The sequence below is a fragment of the Myripristis murdjan genome, chromosome 8 (genome assembly GCF_902150065.1).
Source record: "Myripristis murdjan chromosome 8, fMyrMur1.1, whole genome shotgun sequence".
NCBI classification, from domain to species: Eukaryota; Metazoa; Chordata; class Actinopteri; order Holocentriformes; family Holocentridae; genus Myripristis; species Myripristis murdjan.
In genome coordinates, this window is record NC_043987.1 from 15813085 (window position 1) to 15829486 (window position 16402).

Sequence of the window (16402 nt, forward strand, 5' to 3'; positions counted from 1 at the left end):
TGTGTTGTGTCACTTGTGTGTGTGTGTGTGTGTGGGGGATAGTCATGGGCTCCGCAGTGCGCTGCAGGCAGCCCGCACAGCCTGCATTTTGGGGAGCTGCCGCTTTAAGAAGCCTTTCTGTGCGCAGAGGCGCTACAGCAGCTCATCACATGATTCTTCTCTTGTGACAATCCAGACAGAAAGCAAAAGCGTTTTGTGAGTTTTATCTGAGTTAAAAGGTGCTGTGATGACAGAGAGGGCTGTTTTGGTGATAGAGGACCAATTGCGAGGAGGGAAATGGAGTTAAGTTAACCATTTACCAGACCGCCCCCGACCATTCCTGTTTTTAAAGTGGACGTTTGGCGAGTATTTGGGGGGTGTTGTGCCGTCGGGGACAAAGTTGGCGCATGGAGAGCGACGAAGTTTCATTTTTGCGCAGCGTGTTTTCTTTGTTTTTGGCGCAAGTGCGGGTCAACGGGAGTCAAACGGCGTTTCGGCCAAAAACAAAGTAACCTAAAAACAATTTTGTCCGTTGTTGCTGCTGGGGGAATTAAGTTAAGGGCAGAGAAGGAGGCAAGTTGAGGACGCAACACGTCGGGAGAGATGTTGGACAACAAGCCACTTCTTCAGGACAGACCTCCCGCCTACAACTCCGTCCCCGGGACTTATGAATACGGGCCGCAGCAACCTGGCTATGGGGCCATCCCCCCTCCTGCCCCACCGCCATACCCGTACCCAGACAGCCAAGGCAAGTAGCTCAATGCTGGTCCAGACATTTGCCTCAAAGTATCCAGGGAAAGCGAGAGGCTTCACGGGTAGTCACTTCCGTTTCGCTGAAAAGGCTAACCAAACCGCTGTATCTTTGTGCTGGCGCTCAGTGAAAGTCTGACAGTCGGTCTGACAACTTGTTTTTTCTTTCACACAAGGTTCATTTGATTTAACCACAGCTACATTAATGAGCCAGCTGTGTCACCTGTCTTTGACACAGTTTTGATAAGAAGGTGGTCTACTCCTGCTTTGCGCACGCGCAGTATGGTGACGGCAGTTGCCAGTAATCATATTTAGACATAATTTTTCCATAATTTAGTTGCACTGCGCATTTTCTAGGCTACACATCCTGCTTGTTCACAGTTTGTGTATAAGCCTATCTCAGACAGACGTTTCCCGCCTCTGTCCAGTTCCGGTGCAGCCGACAAAACGTTTCCAGAAGTTTGGAGTAGGCCGAGAATGATCTTGATAGCCAGGTTTTGGCTCTTTGCGATTACCTAACCAATGGTGCAGAGCTCAGCCCTCGGTCTACGTCAGTGCTGTACTTTGGAGGGTCGTTGACAGGAAAAAGTTGGCCAGCACCTGGCCTAGGAGTGCATGTCTGTCACGTCCGAGTTAGCCGTCCCTTGCCCGCTGCTGAGTCCCAGCTGAAACACAGGCAGCGCTGCAGTAAATGCATCAAAAAAGTCGCACTGTCACAAAGTAGCAACCTCTTGATTCCTGCAGTTACATTGCGGGTCTTTTATTTCCCGTTCAGGCTGCAGCTGCACCTTGACCTCCCCTGGAAAGTGAACGAGATTGTGTGCACTTGTTTTTCAGACACTGGTTCTTATTGACTTAGTATATTGGAGTCCTAATAATATGATAAGCGAAAACGGAAGTTTTTATATCAGGGCAAAGGTGTCACTGCAAATGTACAGAAGCTCTCAGCCAAGTCAGAATAACTGATATCCAAACTTTCTCCAACCATACAGTATTTCCAGTGACTTCATTAAAGTACATGTCATCTGTTCACCTGATTGAATTGATGGTGACAGAGGCTGCTTGTTCCTCTTAACTATCACTCCAGAGCTATTTACACACATACATCACACTGACCTCAATTTACAGGAAGTGAGTACACCAGGTACTTCCTCACTAATGCCATTTTGGTTTATATTGCCTTAGTTCTCTGTAAAGTGTCATATGCACAAAGGTATTATTGTAGTTTTTTCACACCTTTATATCATCTCCTAAATACCTCAGTTGGCCAGATACTCAAATTGGCAAATGACAACATGAATTGAACACAACAGCTGGCTCCATTTAATCTTTTTTTTCTTGTGGCACTTAAAAAGTAGGTTACTGTCTCGCCTCATGACATTATGTGTTTTAGGATTATTTGTAAATTCCACTGCCAGGCTGGGATGGGTCAGCAGCTGCCATGTGAGCTGTGTGTGTCGCTGACCTGCTCACACACTGGGTCATAACTGCAGGCTCCACTTGTGAATATGTGCACCTGTATGAATGTCATGTTCAAAAAGAGCAGACACACTTAAAAATAAATCCCTGGATAAAAGTTGAAAAAAAAAAAAAAAAGAAAATACAAGGGTGAATGTAAGCAGAGGAGAGTTGAAGAAATGGGTAGTTATTTACCTGCCTGTTATAACATGTATATTCCCTTTTTCTTTCTTTCTTTCTTTTTTTTTTTTTCAACTTACAGGGTACCCTCCAGCCCAGATGGCTCCTGCCATATCGCAGCAGCCATACACTGGGACTTATGCCATCATCCAGCCCTCAGTAGTGGTGGTGGGGGGCTGCCCTGCTTGCAGGTGAGGACACACACACACATACACACACACACACGTACACACACCAACACATATCATCATAAGAGATGTTCCAGTTGGTCTGCTGTCAGAGTCCAATCTTTGCACTCCAAGTATATAAAAAAATGTTATCTTTAGACATACATGCACATGTTTTTGCACCAAACATGATGGCTAATTATCGTAGTAGTCATGATTGTTCTACTTTGCTATTCAGAACATATACTAAAACTACCACCTAACAGTAGAGTACAAAAAAAGTCCCAGGACTTTAGTAATGGAGTACAGTTGTCTTAGTGGAAACACCTCTGGCTAGTAGAGGGGGCAGCGTATGTGCACATCGTAAAAAGCTGATAAACGTGTAGACATCGCGTTCGCACACAGACAACTAAAGATGGTGAGGATGACCGGCATGAGACAATTAATCAGTCAACCAAATGAGCAATATTTATGGTCACTAATCCAGGCTGGAGAGACAGGGACACCTAAACATGAAGCTTGTTCATGAATGAAGACAAGACCATTCAGATAATTTCAACCAAAGTCTTGATTAAGGTATATATTTAGTGTGACAGTCATGCTCTCACTGTGACTGAACTGGTTTCCAAACCACTTCCTGTTGAGATTCATGTCATCTGAGTGTGTGTGTGGGTGTGTGTGTGTGTCTGTATACGTACATTGACAGTAATACCACACTTAGTTCCAGTCTTGCATTTTGATTGACTTAGAGGCATTCTTATGACTGCATTTCTGTGTATATATCCGTCTGCCTTGTTAACTTTCTGTGCTGTACCTCGAACAAAGCTGATACAGAGTAACAGTTGGCTTATTGAACTGCAGCAGCTGGTACACAATAACACGCATGTAGATGGAGCTATTTTCTCAGCCACTAATCGTAAAAAAAACATTAATAGCAAATTAATAATGGCGCCACACTGTCAACACAATATTAAATTTGTATATACTGTCAGGTCTATGGTGTGCACTAATTTCAAATGGAGATGAGTCACTATTGCACTGAGTTTTTTTTTTTTTTTTTTTTCATGACTTTCACTGTGCCTGAGTCAGCATGCTGTGGGCTAGTCAGATGATTTCAGAGGCAAACATGTGAGTGGGCTGGCTCGAGGCCACACAGGGCCAAAGGTCAACGCAGGACACACTCCACCCGCAGACACACTCCACACATCAGAGGCGCAGCCATCTACTGGTTGATTTCCGATTCTGAAATGTACTAAATGTTCAGGGAGTGTGAGAAACCAGTCAGGTCTGCTTCCATGTTTTTGTGGTTATAGGCCTTATTAAAGCAGAGCTGCAGATTTGTTTGATTGTTTGTTTCTTGCTGAATGAATAGCTTGGAACTAGTGATTCTGTATTATTTGATCATTTATGCGGCGGCTTTATGCTTAGTGATTCTTTATGACCTCGGGCCAACAAAACTCACTGAACACTTTAATATATAATTTAAAAATAAGCTTCCTTAATGAGAACATTACACATCAGAGATAGGAGGTTTTAATCTGACAGCAGCGTTTTGATTGGGATGTTTAAACTACCCTTTTACTAAAATTGTCAGGACTGACTTGACATGACTTTGTGCTGTGGACTGACCGGTCAGGGTCATGGTCATTCCTGTAAATACAGCCTAACAGTGAGCAGTGACAGCACTCATTCAACACTGAGTATTGGAATAACACAAATTCACAAATAGCTACACAACACTATTGAACATTATTCTTAAATTTAAGCTTTCCCCATTCAAGTGGAATAAGATGCTGACGTGTCAATCATTAATTTTATTATCTGTTGGTCTCATTTCATATCTTTACATTTTATTGCTCTGGAAAGCATTTTGTTACAAGCTTGTTTTATTACCAGTACTTTAGATACACTGCTGACATGACATGATAGCTAACCAGAATTCAGTATTTAAACTTTGAATATAGGAGATGAGATAGGAGACGTTGTTATGGTCATTGTCACAATTTGCATTGTTGCCAAGTTGCCGAGGTCAATAAAAGCCACAGGCCCTGGCACTGGTGTGCAGATAAGCTGTGCAAATGCAAACACCAGCGACATAGCAGAATGTGACATTTTGTGTCGGGTGGCAGTGTGTGTGAATCTAGTTAAAGAAAATAGAATAATATTAGTGGTGTGTTTGTTAAACTCAATGCAGAAAATCCCCAGTTTCATCGCTGAAACTAATCATATTTCTGTAATTAAGCTCTACATCAGCTTGTTTGTGTGTCACCCAGGCCTTTGCTCTCATCTTTTTTTTGCCTCAGCCCAAAATGCCTTCAGAACTACCGTTTCACTTCTGGTTAGTCAGGATCTAGGCTGATTTACTGTGTATGCGTGTTAATTCCTCCTGAGGGCCCCCAGCAGATTTACTGGCACGGTGCAGTCATGAGACTGTGGTTTGTTTACCGTGACTCTGGATTACAGCTGCTCTCAGACACAGCAGCCCTCAGTTTGTCTAAAACCTCTTCTTTAAAGGAATTCCTTTTACATTTTGAATCTTAAGTGGTTATCTTTCTTCATCAAATATTCATCACATAGCACAGCCAAACCAATTTTCTGCACTGCCCTTCCCTTTCTCTAGAATGCTGTTTTAGCATTCCTCATCAAAATCAAGGAGCACTGCCAGCCAAAAGCTAAGAAGGCTAATTGGATGCATGTATTCAAGAAACTGAAAAAAGTTCAACGTGTGTGTATGTGTGGGTGTGTATGTGTGTCACAGCACTAACCTGTTAACTCCCAGCATCATGTGACTGATAACAGATTGGCAAGCATGTGACTGCTTTTATCTCATTGTTTTTCTTTTTGGCACCATAAAAATGTTTTAAAGAAAAACTATGCAGATTTTCTGAAGTTTAATTTCCCTGGCCTCTATACCAAGAATATGAAAGAACTCAGGCGAGGAGGGGCTGTTGTAAAGGACAAGAAAACAAGCACATTTCAAGAGCCTCTGAATGACTCAGATGATGTTCAGGTTTCCGCACCAACAAGGAGAAGGGTTAGAACGGTGCAAAGGAAACACATTGCAAATTGAACTTTTGTCCCCTCTGAGTGAAGTCACACTCATACTGTACAATGCCCTCCGGCTGTTTTTTTTTTTTTTTCTTTCTTTTTTTGCCATGAATTGCCCTCACAGTTGAGATAAAACTTTCAATAAACTGTAGCTAGGGCAGTGTGATCACTTGTAAATTTGATCAGACTCCGTATAGTCACTAGAGATCTCCAAATTAATTGGGATTTGGTATTGTGCAGCTTGAGGCACAGACTACAATATATGGACAAAAGTATCGGGCCACCAACCCATTACACCTACAGGAGCTTTTATGACATCCCATCCCATCCCAGAACATGTTTCCACCGCTCCAGAGTCCAGTGGTGGCGTGCTTTACACCGCTCTACATTTGATCGCGGAATATCTAGGTAGGAGGAAATTTCACAAACTGACTTGTCGCGATGGTGGCATCCTATTACATTACTATTACAGTGCGACACTCGAACTCCGTGAGCTCTTTAGAACGACCCTTCTTTCTTTCACGATTGTTTCTAAAGGCAGACGGCATGGCTAGGTGCTGGATTTTAAACACCTGTGGCAATGGGACTGAATGAAACACCTGAATTCAGCGATTAAGAAGTGTGGCCCAGTGCTTTTGTCGGTATAGTGTATGTTGCATCGATTATTTGATTCTTAATTAAACAACAATAAATGCACATTTAAATAAGTGTAACCTGAGAAACTTCATGTTGTTTTTTCTATTGTAATGTTATGGCTCATCAGAGTATTTGATGTTTGGTCAGTACGCTTACTTTACTTGGCCTTTCATGTATTTTTGTGTGTGTGTGTGTGGGTGTGTGTGTGTGTTACAGAGTGGGTGTCCTGGAGGATGACTTCACCTGCCTGGGAATCATGTGTGCCATCTTCTTCTTCCCCCTGGGCCTCCTCTTCTGTTTCGCACTGCGCCAGAGAAGGTGTCCCAACTGTGGCGCCACCTTCGGCTAGAGGGACCAAACTGCAGCTGATTCACATGCACGCTCATACACACACACCCACACACCCACATACCCACACACACACACACACACACACACACACACACATGCAGTCCAGCATTTTTGTGTCTTTTATTTTGTTATCTTCTACATATTGCACATTGCTGTTGCCATTATGTTGCATACAACAAATGATCAAGATATTACCTTGAATTATATAACCAGATGTTAAGTTTTTATTAGAGGCACGTGTGGAAAATTTAGTCCATTTTCATAAGCCAGGTGATGATAGATTATGGCATATTTAACTGTCCAGCCGTGCCTTCACTTCATGCAAGCTGAGAGATCCTAACAGATTCCACCAGCCATGAATTCTTCTTTGATGTAACTCAGTGGTTCACATCCCTGAGCAGATTCCTTTTGTGTTTTGTCATGTCAGAATGAACTGAGGCACATTTAGGTTCCGTGCCACAGGTTTGATTTTTGATTTTTGTTTGTTTGTTTGTTTTCCTTTGCTGCCATAATGCTCATATGTTTCACATAGTCTTGATTTTGTGCTTGGTGACTCTGTACTCATCACAGCATCCATGTAGATCACTGATGAATCAGCTTTATCAAGCAGCCCTTTTAAAAAAAAAAAAATCTCATTTTGCTTCCTTTTGGCTCGATCTGTCACTTGGAATAACCCATACAGCCAGTGTAAAGAGACTTGTGGAAGATCCCTTGGACATAAAATGTCCTGCCTGAAATGATGGACTTTTATCAGACAAATAGTCTCTGCAAGATTTTGTCTGTTTTTTTTCGTTAATGTTATTTCTTGGGGCCATATTTGCACTGATGGTTTGTTTGATGATTATTCTGCTAGGTTGTGCTTTCCCAGGGCCAATGCAGACCTCAGGTATATACAATCTGACATGCCCTCGACTTTACAACCTCAATCACTGTCTGACTTTGGACTCCTGCTTTAAGGAGGCGCTTGTGTTTAAGCGCACACTCCTTCTTTAATGTGCAGAGTCGCAATTATAAGGAAGCATGCAGCAAGAAATGAGGCATAGAAATCTGTCAAAAAATGTATAATCTCTGGATGATGTTTATCTTAGTACTCTACTCTGTGACAACTCAGCCCGCCCCGTTCCTCCCGACCACAGACAATCAATCAGGAGCGTCCACGTCTGTACCTGCAGTTTCTTCATGTGTCTACGTCTTCCATCAGAACGGGATGTTACGGTTCTGTCTACGGCAGAAGGAAGAGAAATGTGACTGGAGGGGGGCGGATTTTAAAATCTTCTTGCTTTAGAAACACACTACGCACGCTGTTACAATTGAGGTTCCTACTTTTTATATAAGAGTTATTGTGATTAAAACTGAATGCTACTTAACGTGTTTTTGACTGTCTTCTTCAAGTGAATGCATTGGTTCATGCTTGTTAGTATACATAGCATTATACATATTTTGTAAAAATTTAGCCCTGAGGCAAAATAGTAATGCATAATGAGGAAATCAAAGGGAAAAAAAATACCAAATGATAACAAAATGAAAAACAATTTCGAGAAATAAACCTTTATTTTCCATACAGCGGATTTTATTAAGGGCATGATGTCGGGCAGGCCAAAGACCAAAAGAACCAGTTTACACGGGTGCTGAAAAATGCCATGTCATAATGATTAAAGCAAAAAATGAATACATTGTCTGACTCTGAAGACGAGGCGGCTGTCACAACTCATGTTCCTGATCTTAAGACTGCAACAGGTAAGTGATATTTTTACAGTGATAGTGCAGTGGGTACATTTCATTAAGGCAAAAGTTCTGTCTTCACAATTGTCTATCGCTATGTAAAGGTAACTTAGATGGCAAATGACAACATTTATGATATCTGTTGTACAAATGTATATACAAGCTGATTTTTACAAGAGGATAAAGCTCACTTGTGTGCCTTCTTGGACGTATCTCTGTAAATCATTTGCAATTCTCTCATAACTGCAACAGTTGACACAATGCAATCATACATTTTAATTATTAGACACTTAATATCAACACTATCATAAGGACCTTTAGGTGAAAAGCTGCGGTCCCCTATAGTACATTCCTCTACTGTCCTATGGCAACAGAAAAAAAAATCATTTCAGTGTCATTTCCACGACAAACAAGCGACACCAACAGCATAAATACATTGCAATATTTAAATGTAATTGCATTCATTCATTTTCTTATGTCCAGCTGAGAATGTGGTCATTTCAACATCACCACCACAAACAAAGGGACAAAAAAATATATATATAGAAAATATATATATGAGCATCTCTTCTGTAGATAAAATGGTCTCAAAATGTTTTAATAAAATAGTATGCAGCAGTAAGGGGACACCGGATTCAAATGGCAATTGTTTATTTTTGTGTAGAAATCAGCTTGTTCAGTGCTGGCCAAAGTTTGTCAGGTTTCGGAGGTGAGCTGCATGTCCTGGGTAGGTGACAAGGATGATGGGTGGGGGTTGGTGGGTGGTGTTTGGGAATGTGGGCAGTCAGATGATTGGAGCAGAGCGGTCGTTGGTGACAGTGGGACGTAGCCTGACTGTGGCAAATGGGTTCCCTCCTCTGGGAACACAGCAAAGAGACGAGTGAGTGAGTGTGAGCATGAATGAGAGAAAGAGGGAGAGTATTTTCGGCCACCTTTTGTTATGTGACTTACATGAGGAAGGGAGGTGGAGGCCTTGAGATACCGTTGGGCTGGGCGGCCTGTGGACAAAAGCACAGATACACTATCAGTGAACCTCTGAGTCACAAAAGGCTCTGTACTGCAAAATTTGTCTCACAGCACACAACCACGGCAAATTTACATTACAGATAATGCTTTAAATATATTATTTTCTGCTGTGTGTGTAGGGCAAGCCATTTTATCCTAAAATGCCATCAACTTAACAAGTACTCAATTTTTATAAGTAAAAACTCCAGTAGAAGGTCTATGTAATGACTGATTTTCACAAGTAGAAATTCTAATAAATTTATAATGCATTTTTTTCCCTACATACACACAACACAGTTCTGACCATTCATAATTACAGGATGACATGTCCATACTATAATTTTGATCAAATGTCACCAATGACTTGCAATGAATCTCATTTTCTCTACAGTTTATCTACAATGAAGTTCTTATTTGTAAAATGTCCAATTAAAGAGCTCTACAATAACATTTTTTTCTAGTAGAAAATTTGAATTTCTACTAATAAATATGTCATTGCAGATATCTTATGTTGAAGATTTTACACTAAAAATTGAGTTATATCTTGGAAAACTGTTTGCATTTTAGGCTAAACCGGCTTGCCGTAGTGTCTCAGACCTATTTGATATATAACGCAGTCCATAAATGTGGCGCTTCTGAATGACCGGACACACAGTGGATGAATGGATAGTGTGAGAATGACGCCGTGCAGCGTCATGTCACGGGACAGCCTTTGGAATCTGGACCTTCTGGAAAGGTGAGTCTGGCCCACAGGCAGCTGCTCTGTCATGCCTTGCCAAAGTCAGTGTCACACCACTAACACACAAATTCCAGACATTCAGTACACACACTTCAGGTACGTTAATGCGATAATGGTATTCATCAAGTATGAGAGGTCCAGTTTCTCATTTTCCGGTGCAGGTGGAAAATCAGAAGAACCTGCAACCCTGTCTGGGTCACATACCACCACAGGTGCACAGATGATACGGTCATGTGTAGCCTGCTTGTCATAGTACACACATTTCCCCAGTAACTGGTGCTGCTTTGGATTCAAAGGGGCTTTTAGTTGTCAATCTCACGCCTGCAGTGCGGTGGAAATTCCACCAGAGGTCAGCGGTGGATCGAGTTGCTGCCGCATAGCAATCTAACACTCAGACCAGATGGGACAGGGTGTTTTAACCTTGGCACGGGCCCACATAGTCTGACCGCTGTTATTTCCCATGGGACCCAGACAGTTTCACATCTGTCCTCCTCTTCCAGATGTCTGCATTACTAATCACTAATCAGGGCTGTGGAAACCAGCTGCTGAGGGCATAGACTCGCACGTTCCCCCGTTTACACACACGCGCACAGTCTTAACTGGAGCACCCAGGCAGAATGCTGTTTGCATTAGTGTCTCTCTGCTCTGGTCATGAGCTCAGAAACACTCTCAGGCTACACTCTGCTCTGCATGCTGATTCACTGCTCAGGCAGGGAACCAAGAATATCTTCACCTCTGTCTCTTTTGCTCTGTTGCACTTGATCGGGCGTCAACAATGCTGTTATGACTCTCAATTTCCTTTTCACTGATACTCAACAGAAAGGTCAAAAGCCTCTCTTCCCTCTTGTCTTTCTGTCTTGTTCTCGACTATCTATCAGTTCAATCTCTCTCTCTTCTCTGGCTTCCCAACGTATCTGTTTCTTTAAAGTCGTTATCTGCACCTTAACACAAAACACCAAACCAGTGAGGGTGCATTTTTTCTCATGGTGACAGTGCATTCCAGGGGTAACCCCACCTCTCCCACCTCCTCCAGCCATCCTGTCTCCCCCCTCCCTCCCTCACTCTCACCTTTCCTTTGCTCCTCCGGTCTAACCTGCAACACTGACAATCAATAAATGAAATACAACAGAACAAAATGAAATGAAAAAAAACATTCCAGTGCTTTTCTCATACAAAGCTGTGCAGTGTTTCGCCTGTGAGTTGGGACTCAAATTGATTTCTGTTCCATGTCATTTCTGTTTTGATGCCAGGAAGCTGCAGCCCTGTAATACTATAAACACTGCCTGTAAGCGGGAAATGGACCTAATTTATATACACAGATATGCCTGAGAGATTGTTTAGCCTTTGTTTATGTCATACTTAGAGGTGACCAGCCTACATGGGCTTCCGAGACACATTATTAATCACATACAAGAAATTACTGAATGCATAATGCATAATATATAGATACAAAATCAACAAATATATACAGACTCAAGATTGATTTCATATCTGTTGTACTCTAGGTTTTTTTAGTCTTAACTTGAGTTTTTATGTTTCTCTGACATACATACTGTGCAGTGTCTTTGAGAAAACTTTTTTTTACAAAGGACAATAAAACATGAAATGCATTGCGTTCTCAGTGTCCCTTAACAGAAGAACAGAACAGACATGGCATCTGCTCCTCTGAGATATCATTAAATTCCTACTGTTTCTTCAGCTAAACATATTCACAGTCCTCAGGCAGGAAAGGTAAACTTATCGATTTGGTCAGCCACTGCTGATATAAACAGAAGGCTACAGTAGATCTTGTTTTGAGTGTTTATGCTGTGAACAAGCTACATGGTAACGCCTGTGTGCGGGTTTGGAACACTTTGATAGTTAAACATGATAAAACAAAAACAACAGTGAAGTAAAGGGGAAGACAAAGAGAGCAGCAGAGTAAAGAGGTCACTGTTACTTCCTCCTCCAACTTCTGTTAATGCACACTTTTGTCTGTCTCAGATGCTCTCAGATACATGCACACTAAACTGCCTCTGCTGCACACACACACACACACACACACACATACACACACACACACACACACACACACACACACACAAACTGATATCAACAGAGGACAACAAAATCTTTCATCATTGTGCCGTCTCCTACACTTCTCCTAGTTATGCCAGTGGGAATACAAAAGAGAATACAAAAATTGACATCAGGCCCGTTTCATACTTAAAATGGATGTTAAATATGTTGCAGCCACAGGTTGTTCACTAACCCACCACATGTCCGCATGAAATCACTCTCATAGCCACAGCAGCCCACTCGCACACTGCAGTGTACATGAACCTGAGCATTATGCTGTAGATCCACACCTCCTCATAGCCTCTTCCCACAAGCTAGCTACCTCATCTGGGCTGTGTGTGTGAGTGTGTGTGGTGGAAGTAGGTGGAGGAGGTGGAGCAGAGTTGTGTGAGTCACTAAAGGATGAATAGAGGATAAGCGTCCCTGGAAGTGACCCTTATTTACCCTGGAAACAGGGGGAGGGATCAATAGAAAGAGAGAAAGTGTGTGTGTGTGTATATGTGAGTGAGTGAGTGAGTGAGTGAGTGAATGAGTGAGTGAGAAAGAGAGAGAGAGATGAAGACAGAGTTGGCTGAAAAAAGCGGAGAACTGAAAGAATTATGAGAAAGAGAGGGGAGGGAGGGGAGGGAAGGCAGGTATCAGGTTCACCCCGAGTGGAATTCCACCAGAGTCAGTGGTAGAGAGATGTGGGCCGGATGTGGACTGATAGGCCTGACACACACACACACACACACACACACACAGTAGCCGTTGGCCCTACTATGTGTGTCTGTGGCAGTATAACAAATGACAGGTAAATCATGAATACTGCAGGGCCGAGAAAGAGAAGAGAAAAGGATCTCCTTTCCCTATCTGACCATTCAACCTCGAGCTGGGTCAAACATCACAAACTACGGGCACCAGAGCACTCTGGCTCTGTGTGCATGTGTGTGTGTGTGTGTGTGGTCATTCTTATACTGTGAATGAAACATCCCGACAAGAATGAATGAAAGAGAAAAAAATCCCCCTAAGTGACAACATTTGTATTATTGTTACTGGGGATTTGAAGTTAGAGCTAAGGTGACACAGTCGAGATGGTAACTTTGACAATTTTCACATTTAAAGTGTAAAAGCTTTAAGGAAATAATAATAATAATAATAATAATAAAAACGTCAACCTAATGGGTTGCTGACATTTCTAAATATTTGTACGTTTTGGTCTAACACTGTCCGTTTAGGGAAAAACAGTAGCACAAAGAACTAGTTGACTCTGCCTACAGACCCCTGTGCATTTAGGATTCCGTATACAGAAAAATGAAAGATTCCCTAAAATATCATTTATGCTTCAGCTTCATATGTGAACTGAAGCAGGCCTGTGAAGCAGCGAGACCAAGCTAACTTTGTTTTTTCACAAACACTAACCAAACTGATTAACTTTTGGGTTGTTTGGATCCTCATTAGTGATGAGCTGCTGTTGCTGCTGCATACATTGTAAAGCTGCAACTCTGCTGTTTTCATCATTTTGATTGTTGTGGGACCAAGTGTTTTTAGCTGTTAATTATCTGGGTAAAAGCACTGTGCACTGCTCTAAAGCATGATATGAATAAATGTGAAATGTTCTCATGAAATGCAATAGGCTTTCCACTGTCTCGGCAGAAGCAGCACAGTTTTGATCAGCCTTTGAAGCAAAGCAGCCACATGAACTCCAACCTTTAACTGTAGCCTTAATGACCTCGAGATGATCTTAGTTTGATGGCATATTAATAGATTGTTGTCAATATGCCTGTGTGCATGCTCAAAATGTCTAAATTAACAAATGTGGCAGTGGTCGATTGATTTCTTGGTAGACTGATTAATCGGTCAGTTGATTAACTGGACTGATATCTGGCATTTTGAAACGTGCTCACGAGGCCAATGCTTTTTGTTAATTTTTGATTACCTGTGGACATTCATTTAGTTGATATATTTTTTTTAAAATTTAAGATAAGTGCACTGCAGACAGAGTGCAGAGACAAAGCAGACAACATTAGCGTCATTAATGTTAAATATTCATTCAACAGTCAGCATTCACAGTTCAGCAATTTTGTGTCTTATTTGTTATCATTATTGTTAAATTGTTCTATTTTTTAGATGCAAAAATAATAATGATAAAATAAAAACAACATAATATCAGCATTATATATCAGCCATCAGCCATCCTGCCAGCCATCAACATCGGCACTGGCCTTTGAAAAACTCACTGGCCGAACCACTAAAATGAGGAAAGTTAAAGTTGCTGTGCTCATGCTGTTAGTTTCTGAGTTAAGGTTACAATCAAGGTCAATGAACATAAATGACTGGGATATGTATAGGAATATTAACTTTTTGTGAGGAGTTTGCGATTAACATGTGGCTACTTGTCTACACATTACCTGTAAAAGGTAGCACAGGAGCACACACCACTCTCATGCAAGCAAGTAGTTATTCTCTGTCGTAACAGGGTGTGTGCATTTATGTGAATCTTAGAATGTGTTGTTTGGTTATTTTGAATGCAAAATGAAATAAAATGCAAAAACCATAATCATTTGCATCTCACTATGGATGATACGTACCAGCATGCAGTTGAGAAAAGAAGTAGGATTAGTGCATCACTATGACACAACACAGCACAGGGTGTGTGTGCATGTGAGCGTGCAGACCTGGCAGGTGCATTTGCCTGCGACATGACGCACTGCATTTCCATTTAGCCAGGATGAGGAAGCTTCAAAAGCTTTCGGGGTAAAAACCGCAATTTTGTCTGTAGACTTTGCATAGCATGCAAATGGAAGAGCATTCGTGGAGTGATTCTGCAGCCACAGCCATGTGGGTGTGGAGGGTGAATGAAATATGAGGCTATGTGTGATTAAGGTAGGTGTATGATTTAAAAATGCTTGGAGGTACCATGTATGTTTTGAAAAACTTTTTCTGGGGGAAATTTTAAAAAATGCTTCATCACAGCAACAGATATAAATGCTAGAATGAATATGAATCTGGATTTTCAACTTAAGTTATCTCGGCCAGACCCAGACACTGTTGGCACTTTGGTGCCAGTGTCATGGCCTCTGAGTGGAGTGGAGGCTCCTGGAGACTGTTACCTGTCTGAACACCACGGATTATCCAGACAAAGGCAATCCTCTTTACAGCTGTGGCTGCCTGAGCCTTTCCATCCCCTTCATGCCTGTCAGGGTGGTGATAGACTTACGACTGCAATTTTGGAGGCTAGCTGAGTGCAAGTGGAGGTGTTTTTTTTTCCAAAAAAAAAAAGTTCCAACCATTTTGTAACCTGAAAAAATCTTCCTTTGGATTTAACATGACTGCCCCCAGAATCCTAATCAATGAAGAGGACATACTAAGTGTGCTTCTTCATCTTGCTACCTAGGTATTAGAAAAGTAATCTTAAGTAAGTGCTGTTTGAATCAATTTATATTGCTTTACACAAAATCGAGACTTGTCAGTGTGTGCTTCTGCCTCACATGCATTTTTTCCGTGTGCTGTTTTATGTGCTGTGTCTCACTGTTCCAATACTGGGATCTTTGATTGATACACAGAAAAAAAAAAACATGTATCAGAGTCTTCAGTGAGTGGTCAGGTTTCCAACACAGACATTAGAAGATCATCTGACACCATGCACACACACATACATACAAACACTGTCCTCTCAGTAGCCAAGGCACGGCTGTACAGTCAAGAGTACAGTAGAGCAGGTATCAAGTGAAACCTGGAACTAGAGAGGTTAGGAGCAGACAGCAGTCCGTTTGAAAGGTGAAGGAATACTTTACCCAAAAAGTACATATTCTGTATCATTTACTAACCCTTAGTAGCCTTGACTGTCCAATGAAAAAGTTTTTAATTACTTGCCCCTCAGAGAACAAAAAGGCTCCAAACACTGAAACTGTTTCTACTAAATTGAATTCCACAAACAGCGGCAAAGAAGACATGAACCTGGCCATTTCAAATTCTCAAATTCAGTTCTCTCTTCCTGCATTGTAATGTAAATCTTGATGCTCTTTTCATATGCTGAGTATGTCCCAAACCAATGTACTTTTGCTAAGAAAAATAAAGCTTAATAAACTTGTTAAAAATCTAATATGTGACAGCATTTTCCAGAATTGGTTAATTAATTTATTTTTTTTAGATTAGGACTACTAGGACTTACTAAAGCATTCTGAAATGAACATTTCCTTTTGTCAAACTTGTAGATCAACTATAATCAAACAGAAACAGGCACAATTTTGGAACATTTATTGTCTTTTTGTTTTCATTTTCACTGCCAAGAATGCAACTGTGCATTGCATATCAGATACACAATGTA

The 16402-nt window shown here is 41.5% G+C and overlaps 2 protein-coding genes across 3 annotated transcripts in view; one reads left to right on the forward strand and one right to left on the reverse strand.

The window, feature by feature from the left end:
• Nucleotides 1-122: 122 nt before the first annotated feature.
• Nucleotides 123-7933, forward strand: bri3 (brain protein I3). Its single transcript, XM_030058118.1, has 3 exons — nucleotides 123-727; nucleotides 2450-2558; nucleotides 6435-7933. Exons 1-3 carry the CDS (start codon nucleotides 583-585, stop codon nucleotides 6565-6567), a joined length of 387 nt encoding a protein of 128 aa, XP_029913978.1. The 5' UTR covers nucleotides 123-582; the 3' UTR covers nucleotides 6568-7933.
• Nucleotides 7934-8756: 823 nt separating this feature from the next.
• Nucleotides 8757-16402, reverse strand: part of baiap2l1b (BAR/IMD domain containing adaptor protein 2 like 1b) — a 44939-nt gene continuing 37293 nt past the window's right edge. For both annotated transcript variants that reach the window (XM_030058116.1, XM_030058115.1), the window contains 2 exons: nucleotides 9243-9289; nucleotides 8757-9148 (listed from right to left, as the gene is read on the reverse strand). In XM_030058116.1, the coding sequence (XP_029913976.1) occupies nucleotides 9076-9148; nucleotides 9243-9289 (120 nt within the window). In that variant the 3' untranslated portion in view covers nucleotides 8757-9075. The remainder of the gene's footprint in view (nucleotides 9149-9242; nucleotides 9290-16402) is intronic.

Coding starts and splice junctions, on each gene's coding strand:
- bri3 (XM_030058118.1), top strand. CDS start 583: ATGTTGGACAACAAGCCACTTCTTCAGGACAGACCTCCCGCCTACAAC. Junction 728..2,449: donor CCCGTACCCAGACAGCCAAG/GCAAGTAGCTCA, acceptor TTCAACTTACAG/GGTACCCTCCAGCCCAGATG. Junction 2,559..6,434: donor GGGGGCTGCCCTGCTTGCAG/GTGAGGACACAC, acceptor TGTGTGTTACAG/AGTGGGTGTCCTGGAGGATG.